The 24360-nt window shown below is 42.8% G+C and overlaps 1 protein-coding gene across 1 annotated transcript in view; it reads left to right on the plus strand.

Moving 5' to 3' along the window:
* LOC146638476 (connector enhancer of kinase suppressor of ras 2) overlaps window positions 1–24360 on the plus strand; it is a 69625-nt gene that overhangs the window by 38976 nt on the left and 6289 nt on the right. The window contains exons 10-19 of the mRNA XM_085368747.1: window positions 6493–6620; window positions 6738–6949; window positions 8919–9005; window positions 9814–10022; window positions 15068–15105; window positions 15214–15256; window positions 16955–17003; window positions 17318–17490; window positions 20084–20157; window positions 20294–20365. Coding sequence (XP_085224873.1) covers window positions 6493–6620; window positions 6738–6949; window positions 8919–9005; window positions 9814–10022; window positions 15068–15105; window positions 15214–15256; window positions 16955–17003; window positions 17318–17490; window positions 20084–20157; window positions 20294–20365 — 1085 coding nt within the window. The remainder of the gene's footprint in view (window positions 1–6492; window positions 6621–6737; window positions 6950–8918; window positions 9006–9813; window positions 10023–15067; window positions 15106–15213; window positions 15257–16954; window positions 17004–17317; window positions 17491–20083; window positions 20158–20293; window positions 20366–24360) is intronic.

Raw genomic sequence — 24360 nt, forward strand, 5'->3', positions numbered from 1 at the left:
TAATGTCTCGCATGCTGACCAGACAAACGGTCAGACTCAGTTTGAAGAATTACTGTGACTAAAATGTGAACGGAGATGTCAGAAACTTGTATTACTTGTATTACTCCCCTTCTGTTTAGTCTCATGCATCCTTATCAGCACACTCGACAGCTACAGTGTAAATTCACATGTAGTAACCTGTGTAGTACTTCTATCTTTGACTCACTCTCACTCTTGCTTTTACTGCCCACACTCTGCATTCTGCTCCTGGCATTTTAAACGAATATTGTTTTAAAAGAAACTTATTCCCTGATTGACCTTGTATCAGTCCTTCCGTTGAGCATTTAAGAAATCTTTTTTACCATTTGCCACACTGCTGGCAGCGTTCAAAGCCATTCACAAATGCGTAGGCAGCTAATGCTCAACCTGAAGAGAATTTAGGCATACAGAAGGCTTGCTTTTTTTTTGTTAAACAGCAATAATGCTAAAAAATCATAGCAGTGGAGAGTAAACTACCTAATTAAATCTGCACTTTATTTCGATCTTGTGTAAAGGATGTAAATAGCGCAACGTGGCCTAAAGTTTTATGCTGGAGAGAAAGAGTTTAGGCAACAAAAGGTCATCCGAGGGGTCCCCATCCCACTCCCCTCCTGCTCACATTCAGATTTATTGAGACTTTAGTCCCGATTCATTCAACCTTTGCCCCAGAGATCGTCTCGTTGTCAAAGACGAGTAAATTTTTAATGTACTGTAGATCTTAAAGGTGGAACGCCTGTTTGAAGTCTCGCAGCTCGTAGTGGGTGTACACATTTCACTTAAGGGCAAATACTTTGTTAATCTGTCACTCGCCGCCCAGAAATATCACTGAGCAATTTAGGCACACAGAAAGAACGAGCTGTGCCGAGACGGACGGAGGGGTGAGGCGAGGGCTAGTCTGATGCTGCCTGAGTGCTCTCTGAAGCGCCAAATGTTTTGTCAAGATCCTGTGTTGCACGGCTGCTATTTTTATCTCAGCATCAGGCTAATTCATTTACATGCTACATGTATGCTTTGATCTCTGTTCAGCTGCTCTTTAGCTTTTTGAGGTTTTTTTTGTTTGTTTTTATTTTTTCGTATGCTCCTTTTTTATTCTGTGCTTTCTGTGAGCATATAACTGCATTATTAGGTGGCATGCATGCAAGTGTATATTTATGCAGAACTTGCAGCTTCTGGGTAGCGATGTGCAATAGCGCTCAACTTCATCACCACAAGGTGAAAGATCATAACAAGGTAAAAGACTCTTCTCGTTTCCAGGTTGCTGCCTTGTTATCACGGCCCCCGAGTTGTCATCAGGAGCCTATTGTTATATTTATGCAATAGCAGGGGATTGTGGGAATTCTACTCTGATGGACTGCTTAGACATAAACGCGCCATGAGGGGCCCAGATCAGAGCGCAGAGATATCTGCTGGAGAAGAGAAGAAAGGAGTGTTTTAGTTTTGTTCTCTCTCAGAAAGACTGGATCTCTTAATTATTCATAAGCAACTACAGGCAGCTCCACTGGCTCTGAAACAAGAGCTGCTACTCAGCAAATACTGTAGATAATTCACTGAATCCAAAATATCTTGCTAAACAGCCTGTTTGTGTGTGAGCATGTGTGTGTGTGTGTGCGGTGGAGAGAGGTGGGTGTGCGCACATTGCTGAGCTTGGCCGCATGCACGCTTGTCCATCTGGGTGTCGGAGCAAGTGTGTTACTGTATGTGTTTGTGCATGCATGCGGAGAGATGATTCCCCGTCATCGGACCCGTTGCTCCTTTGAGAGGCGAGGGAACTGGGTCACTTCACTGTGTAAGCGCTGGTTTTTGGATGCATTACTGTACATGCACGCTTCCAAATCAAACACACATAGAGAAGACATGCGCACTCGCACCTCTGAGCTCAATTTTGGAGGATGAATTGTAAGGGCTGCGAAGTTTAGCTGAAATGTGGCAAATGTACAGCTGGATTATAACTGAATCCACAAAGGAAACAATTTATCTCGGCATGTTATCATGTGATTCCAAGCTCCCGAAATCCTTCCATGGCAACGTCTTTTATTCTACTAAATAATGACATATCTCTCTCCTTTGCTCTCTCTCTCGTTCTTTCTATGTGTGTGCCGGTTTGTGAGCAGCAGGAAGGAGTAAAAGCAATTTGATGATTCACTGTCATTACATGTGAAAGGGTTTTAAAAGAGAACACGAGGATTACCGTGATGATGCATACCGCATGCGTGCATTCTTGCATGAATGTCTTCTGGGCTGCTGCAACATGTATGTGTTACTGAGAGCATCCACGTCACAGGTCACACATGCGCCACACGTTGTCTGTGACCCTGCTTTCACAAACCTGTTACATGCTCAGACATATAAACCATTACTCTTGATAAAAACCTGCTATTTTGAGCAACATGTATTGGCAGTGAAGCTCTTAATTGATTGGCTAGCTGAGTGCGAGGGAAGTTATTGATTTCTATTATTTTTTTAATAATCACAAGTCGTTCTTTTGGTCTGTTATTGTGCTGTGTGGTGTTTTCAGCTCCTAGTTTCATACTCAGTGCAGTCATATGAGTGGTATCAATCTCTTCATCTAACTAGAGGCATTAAAGCAAATAATTACATTTCTCCAAATGTCACACTGTTAATTTGACACATCGGTATATGCCATTTCTATTTTTTCCACATGGGCTTGCTTTAAATATAGTCACTGGCCACTTCATTATGTACACTTTGCTAATACTGGGGGGGATATTGGGCCATACTGACATGATAGCTTAAAACATTTGCAGCAGATTCTTGCACATCCTGTCCGCCGCATCCCCCCAAAAAACGGATCCATTTGAGCTTTTTGACACGGTGGGTTATCCAGCCATCAGGAGATGGGTACACTGTTGTCACAAAGGGATAGACATGGTCAGCAAGAATCCTCAAATAGGGCTGTGACATTTAAACAATGCTCAGTTGATAGTTAGGGGCCAGGAGAATATCTCTCATATTATTAAACCATGAGCTGCCTGAACCATTGATGCAAGGCAGGATGGATCCATGTTTTCTCATTGTTTCACACCAAATTCTGTCCCTGCCACTCCGAGTGTTGCAGCAGAAATCAAGACTCATGAGACCCGGCTGCATTTTTCCAAACTTCAATTATCCAGGTTTGGGGAGCCTGTGCAATTTGTAGTCTCAATAGCTTGTTCTTAGCTGAAAGAGTGGCATCTGCTTCAATGCTCGACGTGTTGTGCGTTCAGAGATGCTCTGCTGTATAACTTGGTTGTATACAAGAGATTATTTGAGTAGCATAAACAGCCATGCCAGGTTCAATGTCACTTAAATCACTTTTCTTTCCCATTCTGATGCTTGATTTGAACTTCAGCGGGGCACCTTGACCATGCCTAATTCCTAAATGCATTGAGTTGCTGCCATGTGATTGGCTGATAGATAGATTTTTGCATTAACAACCAGCTGAACAGGTTTCTATAATGAAGTGGACATGAGTGTCCCTCTGGGTCACAGTATGGCTTATTTATCATTATTTATCAGTCACTGTAGCTTATAACTTCTGTGCTTATGATTGAATGTTTATTATTTCAGCACATTTTAGATTTGTCTGTAAATGTTATAGCTGAGTTTAAGTTTAGATTAGTACTGTATTTTTCGGACCATAAGGAGCACCGGATTATAAGGCGCGTTAAGCAAAACAAAACAGTCAGATAAGTCAAACTTTACTCAACTCATTTTTCTTGCTTCCTCCACTTCCCTATCATTGATTCATTAATGTTCAATTCTCTTGCAGCTGCTCTATTCCCATGTTGTTGCTCAGTTGTTCTCGTGACTGAAGTTTGGTCTGTTTACAGCATCTTGCCATGCGATTGCATTTGTCCCTAACCATCGGGAACCCTCATGTTAACGTTTATCGGGTGTGAAAGAATTGCTGCACATTTCACGTATGTCAACATACTGATTGTTATCAAGAACACAAATTACTTGTGTGATATTTACACATCATGTGGAAAATGTGAAGGTGTGATGACAGTTTAGTTCTAGTCAAAACATGTTTATTGTGCTGATCGAACAGAAATGTTAGTGCAGATCTAAACTGTCCTCTCTCCGGGAGCCTGGTTCTGCTGGAGGTTTCTTCCTGTTAAAAGGGAGTTTTTTCCTTTTGCCAAGTGTTTGCTCATAGAGGGTCATATGATTGTTAGGGTTTTCTCTCTGGGGCGATCGTGGCTCAAGAGTTTGCCTTGTAATCGGAAGGTTGCCGGTTCAAGCCCCGGCTTGGATAGTTTCGGTCGTTGTGTCCTTGGGCAAGACACTTCACCTGTTGCCTACTGGTGGTGATCAGAGGGCCCGGTGGCGCCAGTGTCCGGCAGCCTTGCCTCTGTCAGTGCGCCCCAGGGTGGCTGTGGCTACAACGTAGCTTGCCATCACCAGTGTGTGAATGACTGGATGTGTAAAGCGCTTTGGGGTCCTTAGGGACTAGTAAAGCACTATACAAATACAGGCCATTTTTTATTGTAGGATCTTTACCCCACAATATGAAGTATCTATATAAATAAAACTGAATTGAGTTGAATATGGCGTTACATAGCTTTATTCAATGGCATTATGTTGTTATTTTGATACACCAAAGGTGACTTTCCTGATATTTCAGCCGGGTCAAATACTGCCATTTCATTAAAGTGTGTAATATCAGAAATTACACACAAGGTGTCTTTTTGTGCCAGTGTGGGCGTCACCTGTTTTGGGCCAGTTCCACAGTCTCACTGTAAAGGACTGCTTGGTGTCGCATTTTACTATATTAGCACTTTTTAAAAAAACTTGTCTACAACCAAGGAACAGGCAGGAAACGACACTCTGACATATCAGGCAGTGCAGCAGTGTTTGACATCCGGATGAACGATAAACGGCATGGCTTCCTGTGAAACATGGACGCTTTTTATACTCTAACACACCAAATTGTCTGCAGTGGATAAGGCCTATTGTGACTTGAAAATTACAGGCTCACTGAACTTAACTCAGTAAAAGAATCCAAGGAATGGTAAAACATTCAATTTAATAACTCCCCTTTTTTGAAACATTCTTAAGCGTTTAAGGCCTTTACTTTGTCGTGTGTGTGTGTGGGGGGGGGCTAGGAAAATTGGTCTGGGAAAGGTTTTAGTGGTAGATTCTTAGGTAGTCTAGAGTGGACACAGCGGGGGTCAAATGCTTTAAGTGTTGTTTTAACAGACTAGAATTTCTCCTGCTGTGTTACTCCCATCTCTCCCTACTTCTACCCCCAATCCCTTTCCCTTGCAGGGAGCAGTGGGCTGTAATCACTAAATTACTGTTTTCAGACTCAGTTCGAGTCACCAAACTGCACAGCTCCCCCACCTCTTTCCCTCTTTGTCTCTCGTGCTCTCTCTCACTCTCTAGCACTCTTTCCCTTTCTCTCTTTGTCCTATTTCATTTGCTCTCTCATGTCGTTCTCTTCCCAGCTCGCCTTCATTATTTATCGTGAAGCCGTCTTACTGTAAGCTGCCTTTACGAGTGGAGGGCTGTGCGGGAGAGAGAAGAGGAAGACAGAGGCAGCCTGGGGGATAGAGGCGAGGGAGAGAGAGGGGAGAGGAGAGGATGGAAAGTTTGGAATATGAAATGAATTTGATTAATACGCTGCTGATGAAATGATGAAACCACGGGCTTTCGTAATGGGAGCACTGCCCACTTTGCCGTTGCTCAGGCTTCATATCTGTTTATCTGTCTTCACTTGTGTCGTCTCCGTCTAAAATGGAGCGTACTCCTCTGACAGTAAAACACTTCATTTTTCTAAATCTGTAAGCCTCTTCCTCAGGGGTGGAGGGGTGGCGGCACGAGCTAAGCATTTGCCACCCCCGACTGTTTTGTCTGAGAATTAATATAATTTGTTTATAAACTTGGACTGAGTCGCAGTGACATCAGAGGTGAGGCATCCTCTCCTCACGGAGGACTCCGTAACAAATGGGTGTCCTTGAGTCAAGCATAGGTAGGAGGCTACACTACTTTCCCTCTGTCCCCGCTTTTTCTTGTGGCACGGGATGCAGGGAGGGGTTTACAGAGGGGTGAGAACCGAGGAAGAGCAAAGAGAGCATGGGAGAAGGAGGGGTTGTCATGGGAACAGACGTGGAGAGGCCTGTGTGAACGAAGAGGCTTGAGACAAAATGACAGGGTGGTGAAGTGACTGAACTTGGGGTAGGCAGGTATTTAAAAAGGGAAAAACAACATAGGCGACATGACAGCGGTGTGGAGATAACGCTCTTGTTTGTGATTCGCTCTTAAAACAAATGCCAGGTGCAGCGCGAGCAGGATATCACAAATAAAAGGCTCCATTCCCTTGTAGGACCGTAAACTGTGTGCTTGTTTGTTTTTCTGTGAAGCAGGGAAAGCTCTAATGCTCACTTACTGCAGGTTGTGCTCTGAGATCCCTCACCATCCTCCCATTAAAGACTCGTCCTTTCTCTCTGTTCTTCTGTTCTCTCTCTTCAGCCGGTCCCGACCAGCCCCACCAGCACCTCACCTACACCCGGTGGAACTTTGGGCATGTCCAAAATGGATGCCCCCAGCATGCAGGACGTCTATATCCTCTCTCCTGTTTCCGGACTCTATAGCACCAGGTCAGCCTCACACACAGGCAGATGTCTGATGATGACCATTACATTGATTATTATGATACAACGATGATGAGTACACTCATGACAGCGGTGATGACAAGCTGTGCTGTCTCTCCCCAGGGAGGAGATGGGTCTGATGTCATGTGACGACATCAGCCGCTACAGCGTTAGCTCCCAGTCGGGCTCTAAAGGTTCAGAGGCGGTCAGTTACTACCTGGACCAGGACAGCGGTCAGTACTTCTCCTTGCTGGAAGGAGATGGACCGCCGGGACCTGACTATGACAGGGGTCGCAATACGGGGGTTCGTCGGCGAGATAAGACCCCTACCCACGGTAAGAGGTCAAGCGTGACCAGGCGGCATGGATGGAGCAGGAATGGCCCTGGGTCTGTGTTTGTAATGGAAAAAAAAATCATGCTTTCTCCCACAAGCTCTCTCACCTTTTCTTTTCACCATGCTCTCAGAGCTCCTCCTTATATGTTTGTTCATCACCCGCTTCATGGCTCTGCTCCTTTGTGTCATTTTCCGGCGGACACATGTGCCAAAAGCAAAACAAAATCACACGCCAAACAGTCAATCCAAATAAACTGTCTCCAGCTCCCTGTCTGCCCCACCACCTGTGTCCACCCTCGTTCCAGATCACTTCCAAAGCTTCCTGTAATGCACCCTTCCTCTGAGTTTATTCAGGCACAGCTATATGGCATGCAGGATGAGGGTCATTGAAGCTGAGTCAGAAGGCAACATTACTTTATCATCTCTTTAGCGAGGCAGTCTGAGAGCACAGTGGCAAAATAAAACTAATATTAGCGATTACATATGCAAGAATGTCCTCGTATGTTTCATGTGTCGTTTTGTGCCAGGCAAAACAGCATGACAAATCTTTACCAGGATGGTGGCTGAGAAAGAAATGATGGGTTAAAAAAATACCTGTCATGTCAGACATGAGTGCAACAGTATATACTTTAGCAATGTCAATAGCAGCTAACATGCTAGCATGGATATCTATACTATAGTGGAATATGCTAGCATTTTCTATACCTCCAAAGGCAAAGAGAGGGGATTGCTAAATGAAGTTGCAGGACCATGGCATTATGAACAGACAACATGCCTGATTTGAATTTAATCAGTTTCCCTTTCAAAGTCATCTTCTCGTGCACCTCTGGGCCACTTCCAGTGCAGCTGCTATTTTTAGATCGATGTTTGTTTTGTCTCTTCTGCACTGTGCACTTTGTGATCTCACCGTGGACCTCGATTTTTGTAGGAAGAAAACATAAAATTTTTGCTTCAAACTGAGCTGTCATCACTGGTGAAAGAAAGTGACCTGTGATACTGTTAGCTGTGTTCGGTTAGAGTTCAAGGTTTCAAGCACAACCAGGAGCATCCTCGTGGTTTTTTGCCTTGTTATGCACAGGTTGCGCAAAGTGACATGTAAAGCTATAAACCCAGCTTTCAACTGCCACATCCTGGAATACCTGCCGCTGAATATAGCTGAGTTTCTACGGTTTTTCAGTGGATGACAATAAATCTTATACTATTATGAAACATGTTTATTAACCCTTAAACGGGGAAACAGTTTATTCTGCTACTGATTCTCGTTTGGTGTCGTTTCTTGGATTGGATGATTAAAGTCTGAGATAGTGGCAATTTAACAGTTTATTCGTTTAACAAAGGGGGGCCTCAGTAGCTGTGGATAAACCGAACACACGCACAAACGCCTGAGACCTCCTCCTCATGATGGCCACCAGCTTGGCCCCACACTGCTGTGAGATGGCATCGTGAGTCACCCAGCAGGGTTGTGTTGTTTACAGAATATTTGTGGCCAACATTGTTTGGCATCGGCAGGAAGGATCTCGCACGTTTTCAGGTATCAGTACTGGACTGCAAATGATTGACAAAGCAGCCGAAGTCCTAAGAAAAACTTTGATAGACCTCAAGAAAGGCTGGAGAACTATTGCTCAAGGCCACTTTTAAAAATTGCACAAAAATCTGACTCCTTGGAAGCAAAATATAAAGAAATGAGTGACTCAAGACACCGTCAAGCTTTGTTGAAATATGAATGAAATTAAGTGACAACAAAATATAAATTCAGCCTAATTACGGGGCCTTACTCGACACTCGCCTTGCAAGCTGTGTAAGTCCCCCGAGAGTCTGCCCAACCCCCTACCTGCACACACCTTCGCTCCCACCTGTCTGCCCCACCAGCTGTGTCCCACTCTGTCTCTTAGTCGCTGCGTCCTGCAAAACACCCCACCTCCAGTTCCTCCCCCATAGCAGACTATCTGATTGATGATTGGTACTTCCAGGTGACCTCAGACCCGTTTCCATGCCTCCCGAATATAACTGGATGGCCGAGGCCAAGGAACCCAGCATGGGCAAGAGAGGGAGCCGAGGTACACACACACAAACACCTATACATGCTAAAGCACAGCCCTCACACACACTGTTCAGACTGGTGCTTTGCTTCATACTCAGCTCAACACATTTCAGCTCATCTTCTGGTTATCCATGGTGGTGTGGTTGTGTGAGGATACATATCTACCAGGTATGTATCTGACAGGGTGAAAAACGAACATAAATGCAAAGCGACTGCATTTATACAGCTGCCCTGGAAATGTGGATATTTCAATGTTCCCGATTTTACCCAGCTTCACCTTTTTTTGCGGCAATACTCAATTTGTATTCAGCTGGGGATCCACAACTCTGCCATCAGAGAGTCTATGAATAATATTAAAGCACAATACAAATGTTGGGGTTCTGCCCTTCTCCCTCTCCTTCTCGTTCTCTCTGTAACTTTTTCGTTTTCTAATATTTAAGTGTTCGGATAAGAAGCAAATTAGGTAAGATGCATTGTCTATGTGGAGCCAAAGCAGTATAAAACTTTCTGTGACCAACAAGATTTAGTTGTTGTGGTGCCTCCCAAATCAACATAATCACTGCAGACAGATTAGATGTATGTCCCCAGCTGTGGCGCCATGTCAGATGCAACAGCTCTGAGGCACTTTTATCCTTTTCTGTTGGGTTTTTATCTGTAAGGGTCTATTCAGTCTTGTCTGTTTCCGCTCTGCTCAGGGCTTCTCCTTTGGCTCTTATATGCTATCTCCCCCCCTCTGTGGTTTTCCTCTTACTGTCATCCAATCTATCGATCCTGTCCATCATCTAATGTCCATGTCCCTTCAATCCCCCTCCTCTTCCATACAGATTCAGACAACTCCCTCCTGCGCTACCTTAGTGACGACAAGATCCTGGTGATCGAGGAAGAACCCGAGGGTCCGAGCAGAGAGAGCCGCCGGGATTCCACCAGACGCTCGAGGCGTAAGAGCCGTAATCCCAGCAGCCCTAGTTTTCCCATCAGCCCCTCCATGCTGTCCTCCACCCTGCTCCTAGACCAGCCACCTGAAGCTTTGCCTGTAAGTACATTAGTTTTGAACGTTTATTGTTGCCTTTAAATACAGGGCGAGTAAGTTTTATCCACCTTCATCAGGACACAAGCTATTTTAAAACAGACTGTGTCCAAGTGAAACAACTGTCCCATAGTCAAACCAATTTAGACTGACATTCTTGATAGAGCCTTATAGTCATATGGAGAACATATAAAGGAGCCAAAGAGAGGGGAAGTCCACTTTGCTGTCAGCACAAAATTCAAAAGCCAGCATCTGATGGCATTTGTAGACATTAATGAATGCATGACATTTGTGAAGGCACCATTAATCCTGGACGTATACAGAATTTTTGGAGCAACACGTGCTGTCATCAAGATAATGTCAGTTGAAGAAGAGGAAACCAAAACACATTTACACATCTTAAATCAGCATGCTCAAAACACAAAGAGCTTCAGGGTTAAAGTAACCTGCATTCAAGAAAACATAAACTTTTCAAAACTAAATTAAATGGTGCTGGAGCCTATCGAAGCTGGCAAGGAGCAAGAGGCACACAGAGATGGAAAACCATTCATCCTCACATCTACACCTAGGGCCACGTTACAATCACCACTTATCTGTGGACTGGGGGAGGAAACTCAGGCCCGAGCCGGCCAGTGGATTCGAACCCAAGGCCTTCCGTTGCTTCACTGCTAACCAGAGTTGCTCTATCATCGACAAAAGTAGCAATTATTGTTCAAAAAGTAACAAGCAATTATATTTCTGACTTGATTCTTGATTTTCTGTTTCCTGATAATTAATTTCCAGATGTATTTGATGTCTGACATTAACCATGGAAGAGAAAGGCCTGGTACTGATAGAAAGGTGCACACAGAGCATCACAGTTTGTTGTTGTCCAACAGACAACAACACGTGAGAGCATGTGAGCATCAGAACTGGACCACAGAGAAATGGAAAAAACATGATGAATCGTGTTTTCTTTTATATTTCGTGGATGGCCAAGTGCATGTGCGTCACTTAGCTGAGGATCACCTGGCACCAGGATGCACTGTGGGAAGAAGACGAGCCAGCGGAGGCAGGATGATGCTTGGAGTAATGTTCTGCTGGGAAACCTTGGGTCCTCCCATCCATGTGGATGTTACTTTGACCTGTACCACCTACCTGAGCATTGTTGCAGACCATAAACACCCTTTCATGGAAACTGTATTCCCTAAAGGCTCTTGCCTCTTTCAGCAAGATAGGGCGCCCTGCCACAAAGCAGGAATAGTTCAGGAATGGTTTCAGGAGCACAACGAGTTTGAGGAGTTGACTTGGCCTCCAAATTCCACCGATCTCAATCAAATCGAGCATCTGTGGGTCCACCCTTCATGATCCATGAAGCCCCTACAGGGTTTTTACAGTCTGTTGCTAACAACAACGGTGCCAGACACCACAGCACCATTTCAGGGGTCTAGTGGAGTCCATGACTCGACCAACACATTATTAGGCAGGTGGTCAGAATATTATGCCTGATCAGTGTATTATTCAAGTTTGAACATTTCCTAATAAATATGTTATTTACTTTGTTTTACTAACTTTTTTCAGACTACAGTGCTCAGCTGTTTAAGATTATTGAGCCATTTTTAAACACTAAACTACTGATAGACACCAATTTAAAGGTTTACACCAGGGCCGGTGTCCTGCAGGTTTTAGATCTCACCCTGGGTCAACATACCTGAATAAAATGATTAGTTCATTACCAGACCTCTGGAGAACTTCAAGACATGTTGAGGAGGTAATCTATCCATTTAAATCAGCTGTGTTGGATCAAGGGCACATCTAAAACCTGCAGGACACCGGCCCTTGAGGCCTGGAGTTCCCCCACCCCTGGTTTACACCATTGTTAGGATTTACTGGTCTTAGGACTAGGTTTTTCTAAGACAGGGTTAAGAAACGCACTGAAACAAAACACCGACGTGTTACCTTCATTTTTGTTAACTTTAATGCTTGTGTATTTCTAGCCAAACCTTTCTCCTTATTATCAAACATCAGATATGTCTGGAAATTAAGTATCAAGTGCTAAAATGATCAGAAAATAAGCAACAAGCAACAAGAGTTTGGAGAAACAGAAAAGAGTTTCAGAAGCGAAGCAGAAAAATAAATAAGATTAATAAACTATCAAAATCAAAGATGTAAATGAAAAATCTTCAGAGGAACCACTGAGTGTAGCGGAAGCTTTATTATTAGTGAATAACATGGCACAAAGCTGATCAAAAGCATTAAGTCATAACTACAATTGCTTGTTCTTATCATCAGAGGCATCTGGGCCTCTGAGAAGGGACCTGCCGGTGGCTGTAGGACAGGTCGCGGTGTTCGCACCTTCTGACATGCTGTCGGTTGTGTTTGTGTGCATTTGTCAGGTAGAGGACACAGAGGAGAGCGACAATGATAAGTGTTATTGCACGGCCGTCAGCATCGCCCATGACGGGAAAGACAGTGACACCGAAGCACTCCCCTCCATAGCTCATATGTTTCTCCCGTGCGCAACAAGCTCACGTGCACGCGGCTACGCGCAAAACAAACGAGCATACAAGGAGGGCATTTGTATGCAGGGTAGCCATCTCACGACTCATCCTAACTCATCCTAATATCCCCCATCTCCTCAGACACGCCTGGGTCTAAATAGGAGTTTATTCTGAATAAACACACACGCTCCCGTGCGCACACACAGGAGCACGTATCCCTGTGAGTAGGTGTATGACTCAGCATCAGCTAGACCAATTACAAGCTCAACTGACAGACTGTGCTTAAAACACTACGCACGCAAACACAAACACGCACACACACCACACGGCAAGCTAACAGCTTAGCTCACACCGGCCCTCTCTAACCCTCTCGGCTGCGTGTTTCTCACGGTGGTGAGTCATACCTGTTTGGTGGGACATGAAGTATACCATCCTGCACTAACAAGCATATGCTAACCTAAATGACCCGTGGGTTTTGTCTGTCTCATTTCCTCTGTCTGATTCGTTTCTATCATAGCAACAGTTTGGCAAATGTCACACAAACTGAACGGCAGACATTTAGAAGATTTTTTGTTTTGTTTTGTTTTTTAGTTTTTGCACATTTTTTACACTGCATGCCATTAGATTGCCCATACAGGTGAAGTATTCTTCATATCATGTACTGTAAGATGTGCAGTGTATAAGGCTAGCAAAAGAACGTGCAACAGTACTTGTGTTGCAAAATCTCCTGGAAGACTGCAAGGATTATGAGATAATGAAACCCCGACTGAGCCCCTGCTCTCCAGCAACAAATGCTCCTAATGATCTCGTCGCACTGTGGCTCAGGATCTGAGGATCCCTTGAGCACAGAAAGCTTCACAAGTAGTACCATTTGTTTAAGAAGAATATTTTGTGATAATGGATTTTTAAAAAATAGATGTTTTTAAAGGACACCACAAGTGAATTCACTGAGCTGCAACTAGATTTTTATAGTTAGGTCCATACGTGTTTGACATTGTCATAATTTTTGTAATTTTGCCTCTCTACACCACCTCGGTGAATTTTAAATCCAACAGGCTAAATGTGGTTGAAGTGTATCCTTCAACTTTATTTCAAGGGTTTTTTTTACAAAAGTACTGTATTAACTGTTCAAAAATTACAGACATTTTTCCACGCAGACCTGCATTTTCAGAGGCCTAAAAGTATTTTGGCAATTCACTGACAAGGGGTTTTGCTGCCAGATGATCTTCCTTCATTATTCCATAAACAATTAGCCAAATTATAGATTAGTATTGATCTTATGTGTTCAAGGGGTATTTGGTAGCTTTTCCCTGAACTCTTAATATGAGGTACAAAGAGATGTTAATGCACATGAAGGAGGGCCTTATTGGGCTGAAAAAAACTATTTAGGAAGATGGGAAAAAGCTTCTAGTACAATCTGGTTATTCTTTAATATAAGGAATGCATTGGAAAACTCAGCAAGAAAGACCACAGGAGACAACTAAAGACTGGAGGTTTCTTTACTTGGTTGGCTTCACAACCTCTAACCAAGTCAAGAAACCTCTTGAGGAGGAAGGTGTGTCATTGCCAAAGTCTACAATCAAGAGATGCATTCATGAATAGAAATACGGAGGGTTTAACACCGAGGTGAAAACCACTGATTACACATCTAAGAGAACATCTAAAAGAGTTTGACCACATCCTCCGTCTAACATGGTGGAGTCAATATTATGTCATGGCCATGTATGGACACCAGTGACCCAGACTAGTGTTTATTGATGATGTGACGTCTCATAGAAACAACGGGGTGAATTGTGAAGTGCGCAGGGCTGCACACTCTCTCCTCATATTCAGTCGAGTGCTGCAAAACTGATCAGGCAGCACTTCACGGTGCAAATAGCGAGCGTGCTGCAAAGCCAAGAGATTCACAAGGTCAAGAAATGTGACATCCTTCAATGACCAAGTCAATCAATGACAGCCAAAGAGAAAAGTGGCAACAACTGCAGTAAAGGCCTGGCAAAGTCTGCACTTTAATAATTGTTTGGTATTTTCATTAAAAATCCTCTGCAGTGGTGCATGAAGCAAAATTACAAAATTAGCATTACTGTCCAAATACTTATGACCCAAACCCATTGCTTAAGTAAAAAAAATCAAAATCCTACTTTAGTGGCCTGGGAGTATACATTTTTTAGGATCAAAACATATTTAAAGTGGTTACAACAAAGTGGTTTATAATGCAAAATGTCACTTTTCAGGAGCATATATCTGTTATATTACTGGGACACTCTCCCCCTTCAGGTCATTATGTTTGTGGTGTTATAATTGGGAGCAATTCTCGTAACACTGCAGTTAGCCACAAATAGTTTCCCTGCAGACTTGACTGCAACATAAAACAATTCAGTAAAAAAAGGCAGTGCAGCGCTGATGAGTCTTGATCCTCAGCTTTGCTGTGATCCTCACGTTATAGAGTCTTATAACTGTGGTGTTTTCATTTTAGCTGTTATTCATTCATTTATACAGTGCAGTGTAAATATGCGTGCAGAATTATGGAAGGTTTCAGAGGTTATTTAATGATTTTTATTTATTTTTCAGAGAGGTGCAGACACACTGAGGGCAGACACAACAGACAGGTGAGTTTGTGTCCGTGGTTGCTTGGCGGTTTCACCGCTTGCTTGTGATTGGTGGAAGAGGTTGTGAGAGTCATTTGTGCTGACTTTCAGCTCTGTGCCTTCTTGCAGGTACTCGGGCTCAGGAAGCTCGGGAGCCGCCTCCATGAGGAAGGTGAGGGAGAAAACAGTGCTAAGGGGACTGGCTTTATATTTTCTTAACATGCTTTATTATGATGGGATTTTTCAAGCAGCACTGCCTTCAGTATACTGATTCTGACTCTGGCACCATTTTAATGAAGTGACAGTTACATCAACAATCTCCTAGCAACCGCATCTCGCTGTTACACGGAGATCAATTATGTCTTAATCGCTGAACATACAGCCAGACAGGAGCAGGAGAGATTTCTGAGATTAAATCAATTTAGCACTTCTTTAATTGAATAAAAAGATAACAGTCGGGTAAGTTGAATTGGTTTCCATTTTTAGGCTACTGTGGCACAGGGAGCTGCTTTAGTCATTAGCCCCAGTCTTTTCTCTAAAGCAACATGAGTTGTCGTGTACAGTGACTAACCTTGTTTGACTGTAAACAGACAAACAAATAGCTGCTAGGCTTGTTCATTTGTGTTAGTACTAATGCTATCACCTAAACACGCATTAGCTTCTTTGATCTACAGTTTTTTTATATAGAAAACTCTTGTGGAAAAATCATTTGGGTGCAGCAGGCTGACCTTAAACACCTATACATGACTGAGCTTGACTGAGAGTGCAGACAAAGGTCTGCATGGATAAAGTCCAACTCTTCTGAGCTTCAGAGTTTGGGCCACAGCCTTCTGGCCAGCTGTACAAACATCCAAGGATCAAAACCAAAAGAGCAAAAAAAACCTCATTTATTCTCAAGGCGGTAGTCTAGCCACTGGTGTCAAACTTGGACTCGGGTGATGGAATGCACAGATATATAAAACAATTGGATTTTACTCTATGCAAATCATGGTTTACAGCTACTGACATCCAAAAGGGACTGAAAGAATCAATTTATGTCCACTGTGAGCGACCATCTTTGAACAGAGGCGGTGGCTTACGACACCAACTGTCTGCCATCTATAATCCAGTTCTGAGATCCTTCCCCAGACGCCTTAACGCCCACTCACATCCTGGGCCATCTGACCTCAGGATATCACATGATAGGGTGGGGTTAGGTTTCACAATGAGCTCACCCGAAACCTTGGCTGCTTGTGACCTACACCCGTTTTCACACCTTGGCTCATGTGATTAGGTAGAGGATCATTAGGGCATCCATTGTCCCTCTTGAGGAGGGGACACTCCCACAGGGCTTAAATCTGGGACTCTCCACCATTTGACCCTAGAACCGAAGAAGCTTCTTGGATGAGAGGTGAAACGTCTTCAAGCGACTTAAAGAAATCCAGACGCTTTTCTTTCCAAGCTCCTTAAACTTTTCATTAGATAGCAAAATAGCTCAATTTAAACATTTGATATGTTTCCTATGTTCTGTGGTGATTAAAACATACCTTTATGAGACTTGCAAATCACTCCAGTCCACTTTGACATTTTATACAAGATCCCAACTTTTTTGGAGTTAGACTTGTATTTTATTAATTTACTAAAAGTCTAAAAGAAGAGCAGTCCTGACCTCTTTGGCACACAGGTTATTACTGATTGTAGGTCACTTCCTGCTCTCTGGTAGGTTTAGCCTTGTGCCCTGTGCCTGTAATCCTCTTTGGAGTGTGCCTGATGAAAATTTGAAAAAAATCAGCTAAACATTGCGGTGTGAGCTAGCCGCTTAGCTGTGTGGTACATCCATTAAACAACCACAGACTTTCTCTCTAATATCTTTCTTTTTTCCCCCATCTAGTCTTTCCATTACACCTCCCTAAGAACGAAAACCAAAAAGAGAAGTAAAGGTAGGTACTTTTCTGTTTTATTTTCCAGTGTAGGATCTTCACAGTAACACACTGCAGTGCTGCATGCATGGGAGCACTTGAGGCCCCCGTGATTTACCCTGAAAATGTGTCTAAACTCCAGACATGATCACTCATCGCTGTGAGATAATGACAGGGATTAAAATTCTCCCAGAGATAAAGAATAGACTCCTAACATTTGAATTTCATTTGTTAGCATTAGCAACTTCAAATACTGATTACATGTTAGCACACACAGAGTACTTATTTTCACTGTCAGACCTTCAGGATTCTTGGTCTTTCTTCTCCCTCGCTAGGTTCCCTCACTAGTGCCAGTCGAAGGAGAATCTCCTGTAAGGATCTCGGCCACGGTGACTGTGAAGGCTGGCTATGGAAAAAGAAGGACGCTAAAGGCTACTTCACCCAAAAATGGAGGAAGTACTGGTTTATCCTCAAAGAGTCTTGTCTCTACTGGTACACCAACCAAAACGTAAGGCATTACATTCAAAAACACAGCAATTTCGCTGTGCTTATTGTTGCCAGAACTAATGAACACTAGCTAGTTGTCACAGTTTCAACACAAAACTTCACCAGTCCACATATGAAGTGTAATACAGTGTCTGATACAGATACATTATTATATTTCAAATGACTATAATGGCTCTCTTTCAAATTAGAGACCAAATTAGATTTTTGAATAAAAAACAAAAACACCATATGAGGCATTATTAATAGCATATAGCAATGAGTGCTACAGGATATTAAAGTTAATGATTTTCTCTTCAGTTTTGAGGCTTTTCTTTCTTATTTATGAGGTTCTGCTGAAATCAGGTTTACATCTCCTCTGTCTGTTTCAGACAAACATTTGACAAAACATCATCTTACTTGCTTTCATTTGGCTGTTGTCACAGGCTGGGACTCCGACCCAGCACTCTGAGTTTTTCTTTGTATTTTTTGATATGTTATTAGTTTTTGTGTTATTTCCTATTTTGCCTTTAGTTTAGGCAGTTATTGGTTATTGTTCCTGGGTTTTCTATGTTTTGGGGTTTGGTATTTATTCATCACGTATTAGGTCTGTTAAGTTGTGTTGTCATGTTTAGTTTTAGTATTTCCTGTTTTATTCTGACAATGTCATGTGTTCTCTGTTAATTGTATTTAGCTTTTCTCTCCTGGTCGTGTCATTAGGTTTATGGCTGTCAGCTGTTTCCCCATATGTTTCCACTTCCCCTGATTCACCTCATGTCTGTATTTAAGCCCTTTGTTTTCTGCATGCCATTGTCGGGTCGTCTGTTTATTCTGCCCTAGTTCTAGCCTGGTTCTGTTTATTTTGACCTCGGTCTTAGTTATGATTTTCATCTGTTATTCATCATTAGTCTTAGTCATAGTATTTGCTGGTTATTTTCCATCACAGTCATAGTTTAGGTTTTGGTCTCAGTACCGTTTAGTGTTTTGTTTCTTAGTGTTTTGTCAGTTTACTTTGGTTTCCTGGTTTACTTCTGCCGTCATCTAATAAAGGATCACTTTTCTGCTCAAACTTTCAACTACTCGTCATCATCTGCTTTTGGGTCCTGTTTCCAAAGTAATAATGAGGATACTAGTAAAAACAAGAAGCCAGGTGACACATAAAGACAACATGCAGAACCAGAAGTACACCGACACAAAGATGACTTGTCAGGTGATTTGTGAGGTGACAGATGTCGACGGTCTGCCTGTCCGTGCTGGAGTACAGTTCAGAGTTGACATGAACCTTTTCATTTGACATAGAAAGTGTGCATGTGACCATAATTTTAATACAAATGGAACCCCATACTGTTCCTGTAATGAAATCTTCTCATAAAATCAAGGAAAAAAGGCTAATATCATTTCTACATCTGTCGCCGTGTCTTATAATTGGACTGCAACTAGGAAATGCATAATTTAGTCAATTAAAATAAAATAATACTTTTTTCAATTTAAAATTTTCATTACAAAAAAAATGTAAACAAAAAATTAATTTAATGTTTTACAGCAAAGTACTGAAACAATTTCTCGCTGATTTTGGTCCGTATTGACATGACAGCAACACACAGTTGTCTGTGAACGATATCTGGTGAATGTGGAGGCCATTTAATAGTCACGTTTAAGAAACCAGTTTAAGATCATTCGGTTGATCTCATTATCCATCAGAAGATGGGGACATTGTGGTTATAAAGGGATGGACATGAACAATACGCGGTAGGCTGTGGTGTTTAAACAATGCTCTCTTGGTACGAAGGGGCCCAAAGTGTACCAAGAAATCCTCCTCTACACCACTACCAACAGATGAGACGAGGCAGGATGGATCCATGCTTTCATGTTGTTTATGCCAAATTATGACACTGTTATCTGTAGCAGCAGAAATCGAGACTCAGGAGACCAGGCAAATTCTTTCCAATCGTCTGTTGCCCAATTTTGATTAGCCTGTGTGAATTGCAGCCTCATTTACCTGTTGTTAGCTGACAGGAGTGGCGCCGGGTCTGGTCTTCTGCTGCTTACTGTTGCCTTCCTATCAGCTCAAAGTAGTCTGGCTAGTCTTCCACTTTTGACATGTTTTCGCTTTTTCAGACCTTTGTCCTTAAACCCTAAAGACAGCTGTAAGGGGAAAATCCCAGTAGATTAGCGGTTTTGCACCAACGACCATGCCATGGTCAAAGTCACCTAAATCAGTTTAAATGAGTCACTTAAATGAACTTCAGCAGGCTGTCTTGACCATGCCTACATGCCTAAATGAACAGAGTTGCTGCAATGTGGTTGTGTACCTAATAAATTGACCAGTTAGTGTATATGTGAAATATTTTGAAACCAAAATCTCATCGAGACGAAATTAACAGTGGATGAGTTTGTTTATGCAGAAGATTTTATCTCCATGTTCTGGCTATGATAGTCATAGCTTGTCTTTTTAATGTTAAGTGGGAAAAGGACTTTATCCCAGCCAATGTAAACAACATATGTTATTTTCATATGCTTGACTAGAGTCTTAGTATCCCAAATAAAATTGGTATGCATGACATTTTGTTCTGTGTGTTGATGCTGTACCACCACTCTCCATCTGTCTCTGCCTGCAGGATGAGAAGGCTGAGGGCTTCATCAGCCTCCCTGAGTTCAGAATAGACCGAGCCATAGAGTGCAGACGGAAATTGTGAGTGTCTCTCACATGTCGCCAAAAATTACTAATCAAGCACATGTGCGCTCACCCACACAACGTGAGCACGCACAAACCCACTGCGCACACGCAAAAACACTAATCAGTCCTTCTTCTCCCTGACTGACTGCAGTGCCTTCAAAGCCTGTCATCCGAAAATCAAGAGCTTCTTCTTCGCCACAGATTGTCTTGAGGAAATGAACAGGTGAGTTACTGTGAATATATACAAGTTTCTGAGCGTGTGTGGGGTGGTGTTTTGGGTTTGTTTCTTTAAATATGGACCAACGTCAGAGACAGGGGACGTCACGTGTCCTTTAATGAATATTTTAATGGAGTAAATCAAGTTTACACAGGGAACAACTCACCAACACAACTCTAAGCATGAATAAGGCATGAACTTGGCCCTCCTTTGTTAAATGCTCTTGTTTGTGTGTGTGTGTGTGTGTTGTGTGTGCTTGCAAGAGATAGATTGTAGAGCTATATTTGCAGGAGTGCTATCTGATGAGCTCTAATTATCCACACCTCTCCTCAATGACATGGGGAGATAATTGGAAGAGAGTAATTAATCAGCTATATTTGACTTCCATACTTCATCTGGAGTGTTCCTGTGTGAAAGTGTTGTTTCACGCATTTTCTTGGGCATTATGTGTGAAAAGGTGGGTGTTAGCATTTTTCAGCACTTACAGTGAAGCTAAATTTAGATCCTGATTCTTCGTGGTGGTTCACAAAGTCCTAAAAGGTTTCTGTTTCCCTGTGGAATTCATCCATGTATCCGTCTTAACCGCAAATCGAATTCAGGGTTGCTGGATGAGAGGCCAGTCTATCACAGGGCTAACCCAGTGGCAGACAACCATTCATTCCAGTATCAACACCTACTCGGGATTAAACACTGAAAACTAGCCAAGATAAAACCACATCAATAGAGACATTGTTCCTCAATAATATCTGAATGGTTTGTGAAACTTATTCCAAAGCTTTGAACATAGTGCGTATCATAACAAATGGTTGGTGGTAAATGTGTTATTAAAAAGCGCAGAATAAAGCTTGGCGCTACATTTTTTTTTTATCAAAGAAGAGGAAAATATTGGATTGTGAGGAACTATTTTTATATAAGGATTAATACGCGGTAATAGCTATATGAGCTATTAGCAGAAAAACAAAAATACAAAACACAAATGCATAATTAACATGACTTCAACAACTGGTTAAAGAAGGCTTGTTTAAAATGCTTTAAAGTTTAGCATTTTTGCTGGTGATACCTTGTGTTTTGGTCTATTTTTGTTTTTAATTTAGATAGAAATCACCACATTTACATGAGAGCATTAAGCTATCGGCTAACGCTAGCAAGTCGGTTAGCATCTGCAGACTGAATGGGTGCTTTGCTCCGACAGATATGCTAATCAGTCTTAACATACTGTACAACTGTGCTATAAAAACAAATAAACTAGGATTTCATTTATACACACAAAAACACATAAAACACATTTTTTTAAATGGCGATTGAACATGCTATTAGCGCAGTTAACCATGTATAAAGCCATTATTTGTCATAAAATTAAAAAGCACAGGTTCAGTTCAGTGACCTTGCTACAGTGACACCTAGCAGCAAAATCAATAACTTTAGGTCATTTTTTCTGTAAATATTGAAAATAAAAGTGTATGGATATTTATTTACCTTTGAAGTAAGTAAGTACCTTTGAAGGCTGCGTCCTACAACGTGCGCAGCGCGGTCCGAAAGGCAAAGCGGAGCTACGGGGAAAAACTAGAGTCACAGCTACGACAGTGTGACTCTAGGAGCCTGTGGAAAGGACTGCGGACTATAACAGACTATAAACGACCAGCTTCTTCAATGATGAATGCAGATGCTTCACTGGCTGATGAGCTGAACACGTTTTATGCTCGCTTCGACGCCGCAGCAATTAAAACAACAAACGGCTGCGCACGCTCGGAGTGCACCAGTGAAGAAAATGCATTCGTCATCACAGAGCATGCCGTGAGGAACACCTTCAGGAGGGTGAACACCAGGAAGGCAGCAGGACCAGATGCAATCCCTGGCCGGGTCCTTAAAGCCTGCGCTGATCAACTAGCGCCAGTGTTCACGGAGATCTTCAACCTCTCCCTGGCCCAAGCAATGGTTCCCACGTGCTTCAAACAGTCCATCATTGTCCCTGTTCCAAAGAAACAACAGCCCGCTTGCCACAATGACTACCGTCCAGTAGCACTGACTTCAATTGTGATGAAGTGTTTTGAAAGACTGATGAGAGATCACATCACTTCTTCACTTCCTGCCACCATCGACTCATTTCAGTTTGCTTACCGGACTAATCGTTCCACAGACGATGCCATATGTCACCTGCTCCACACATCCCTGAGTCACCTGGACACTGGCAGAGGGAATTATGTTAGGATGCTGTTCGTGGACTACAGTTCAGCATTCAACACAATAATTCCCTCTAAGCTTTTCACCAAGTTGACGGATCTAGGACTCAGCTCATCACTGTGTCAGTGGATCCTCAACTTCCTCACAGACAGACCCCAATCAGTGAGGGTGGGAAAACAAGTCTCCCCCTCCATCTCACTCAGCACTGGAGTGCCTCAGGGCTGTGTTTTAAGCCCCCTGCTGTACTCACTGTACACTTATGACTGTGTAGCCACATCAGACACCACCTCCATTGTCAAGTTTGCTGACGACACTGTTGTTGTGGGCCTGATCTCCGACAACATTGAGACGGCCTACCTGGAGGAGATTAGGAACCTGGAGACCTGGTGCCAGGAGAATAACCTCCTCCTAAACGTCAGCAAGACTAAGGAGCTGATCGTGGACTTGACTACAAAGCAGGCGAGGAATTACAAACCCCTCATCATCAGTGGCACGCCAGTGGAGAGAGTGGACAGTTTCCGATATTTGGGTGTCCACATCACTCGGGACTTGTCATGGTCCTGTCACATCAACACCCTGGTTAAGAAAGCCCGTCAGCGTCTCTTCTTCCTCAGAAGACTTAGAGACTTCCATCTGCCACTGAAGGTGCTCAAGAACTTTTACTCCTGCACCATCGAGAGCGTCCTGACGGCAAACATCTGCACCTGGTTTGGGAACAGCACCAAGCAGGACAGACGAGATCTGCAAAGGGTGGTGCGCTCGGCAGAACGCATCATTCAATCAGAGCTCCCTGACCTGCTGTCCGTCTACACCAAGCGGTGCAAGACCAAAGCTAGGAAGATTATGATGGACCTCTCCCATCCCAACAATGGACTCTTCTCACTGTTGAGGTCTGGGAAGCGCTTCCGCTCCCTTAAGGCCAAAACAGAGAGAATGAGGAGGAGCTTCTTCCCCCAGGCTATTCGGGTCCTGAACCAGGTGTAGGTCTGGACTCTCCCAAACACGTCACTATAAGACTGGACTCTCACACACGTCACCACACGCACCACCACACATTTCCTATAATCCTATAATTTATAATCCTTATCTTTATAATCTCTTCTGCTATTTGCACATTCTTTACTGTAAATTCCTAAGTTAATTTGTAAATTTTTGTAGTAAACTGTAAATTGTAAATATTGTAAAACTTTTCTTCTCTCATTTAATGGTCGGGCATTGTACAGCTACAAGCATTTCACCCCCATGTCATACTGTGTATGGTTGTGTGTGTGTGACAAATAAAATTTGAATTTGAATTTGAAGTATGCCCCAAGTGGCCACTCCAGTAACTGCAGGGGTTGCTGCTTTTTTGTTCATGAGGGGTTTTTTTGTTTTTAATTTAAAAATGTAATGCGTGTGTCATTTCCTGTTGGAGGCCCTATTTACTGTAGTTTGCAAGAACAGGAAACCTGTCAAAGTCGGAGACTATTCTTAGTCACAACTTTATTATTAGGTGACTGTAGAGAGACACGGGACAAGGTGGGATCTGTTTGGAGACAGACAGGAGCGTGGAGGCAGACAGCATCGGAGACTCACTCTTCAGAGAGAATGGCTGTTTTTCTCTCTTGTCTTTCTCTATTTCTGCCTCCATCTCATTAATTATCTCAAAGCCTTTCTCCTCTCTTTGGGGGGGGATAGAGTCAGTTAGACATCAGCTGTTAAGAGAAACAACTTAAATTATTTAGAGTGAAAGTTTTTTTATTCATCACCTACCATTTACCAAGTATAACCCATCCTTCCTTCTCATCATCTTGTCTAGACTTATTCTCATCTATCCTTTG

The sequence above is a fragment of the Diplotaxodon limnothrissa genome, linkage group LG2 (genome assembly GCF_057381915.1).
Source record: "Diplotaxodon limnothrissa isolate DT_005_m linkage group LG2, D_limnothrissa_male_GT1.1, whole genome shotgun sequence".
Classification (NCBI taxonomy): domain Eukaryota; kingdom Metazoa; phylum Chordata; class Actinopteri; order Cichliformes; family Cichlidae; genus Diplotaxodon; species Diplotaxodon limnothrissa.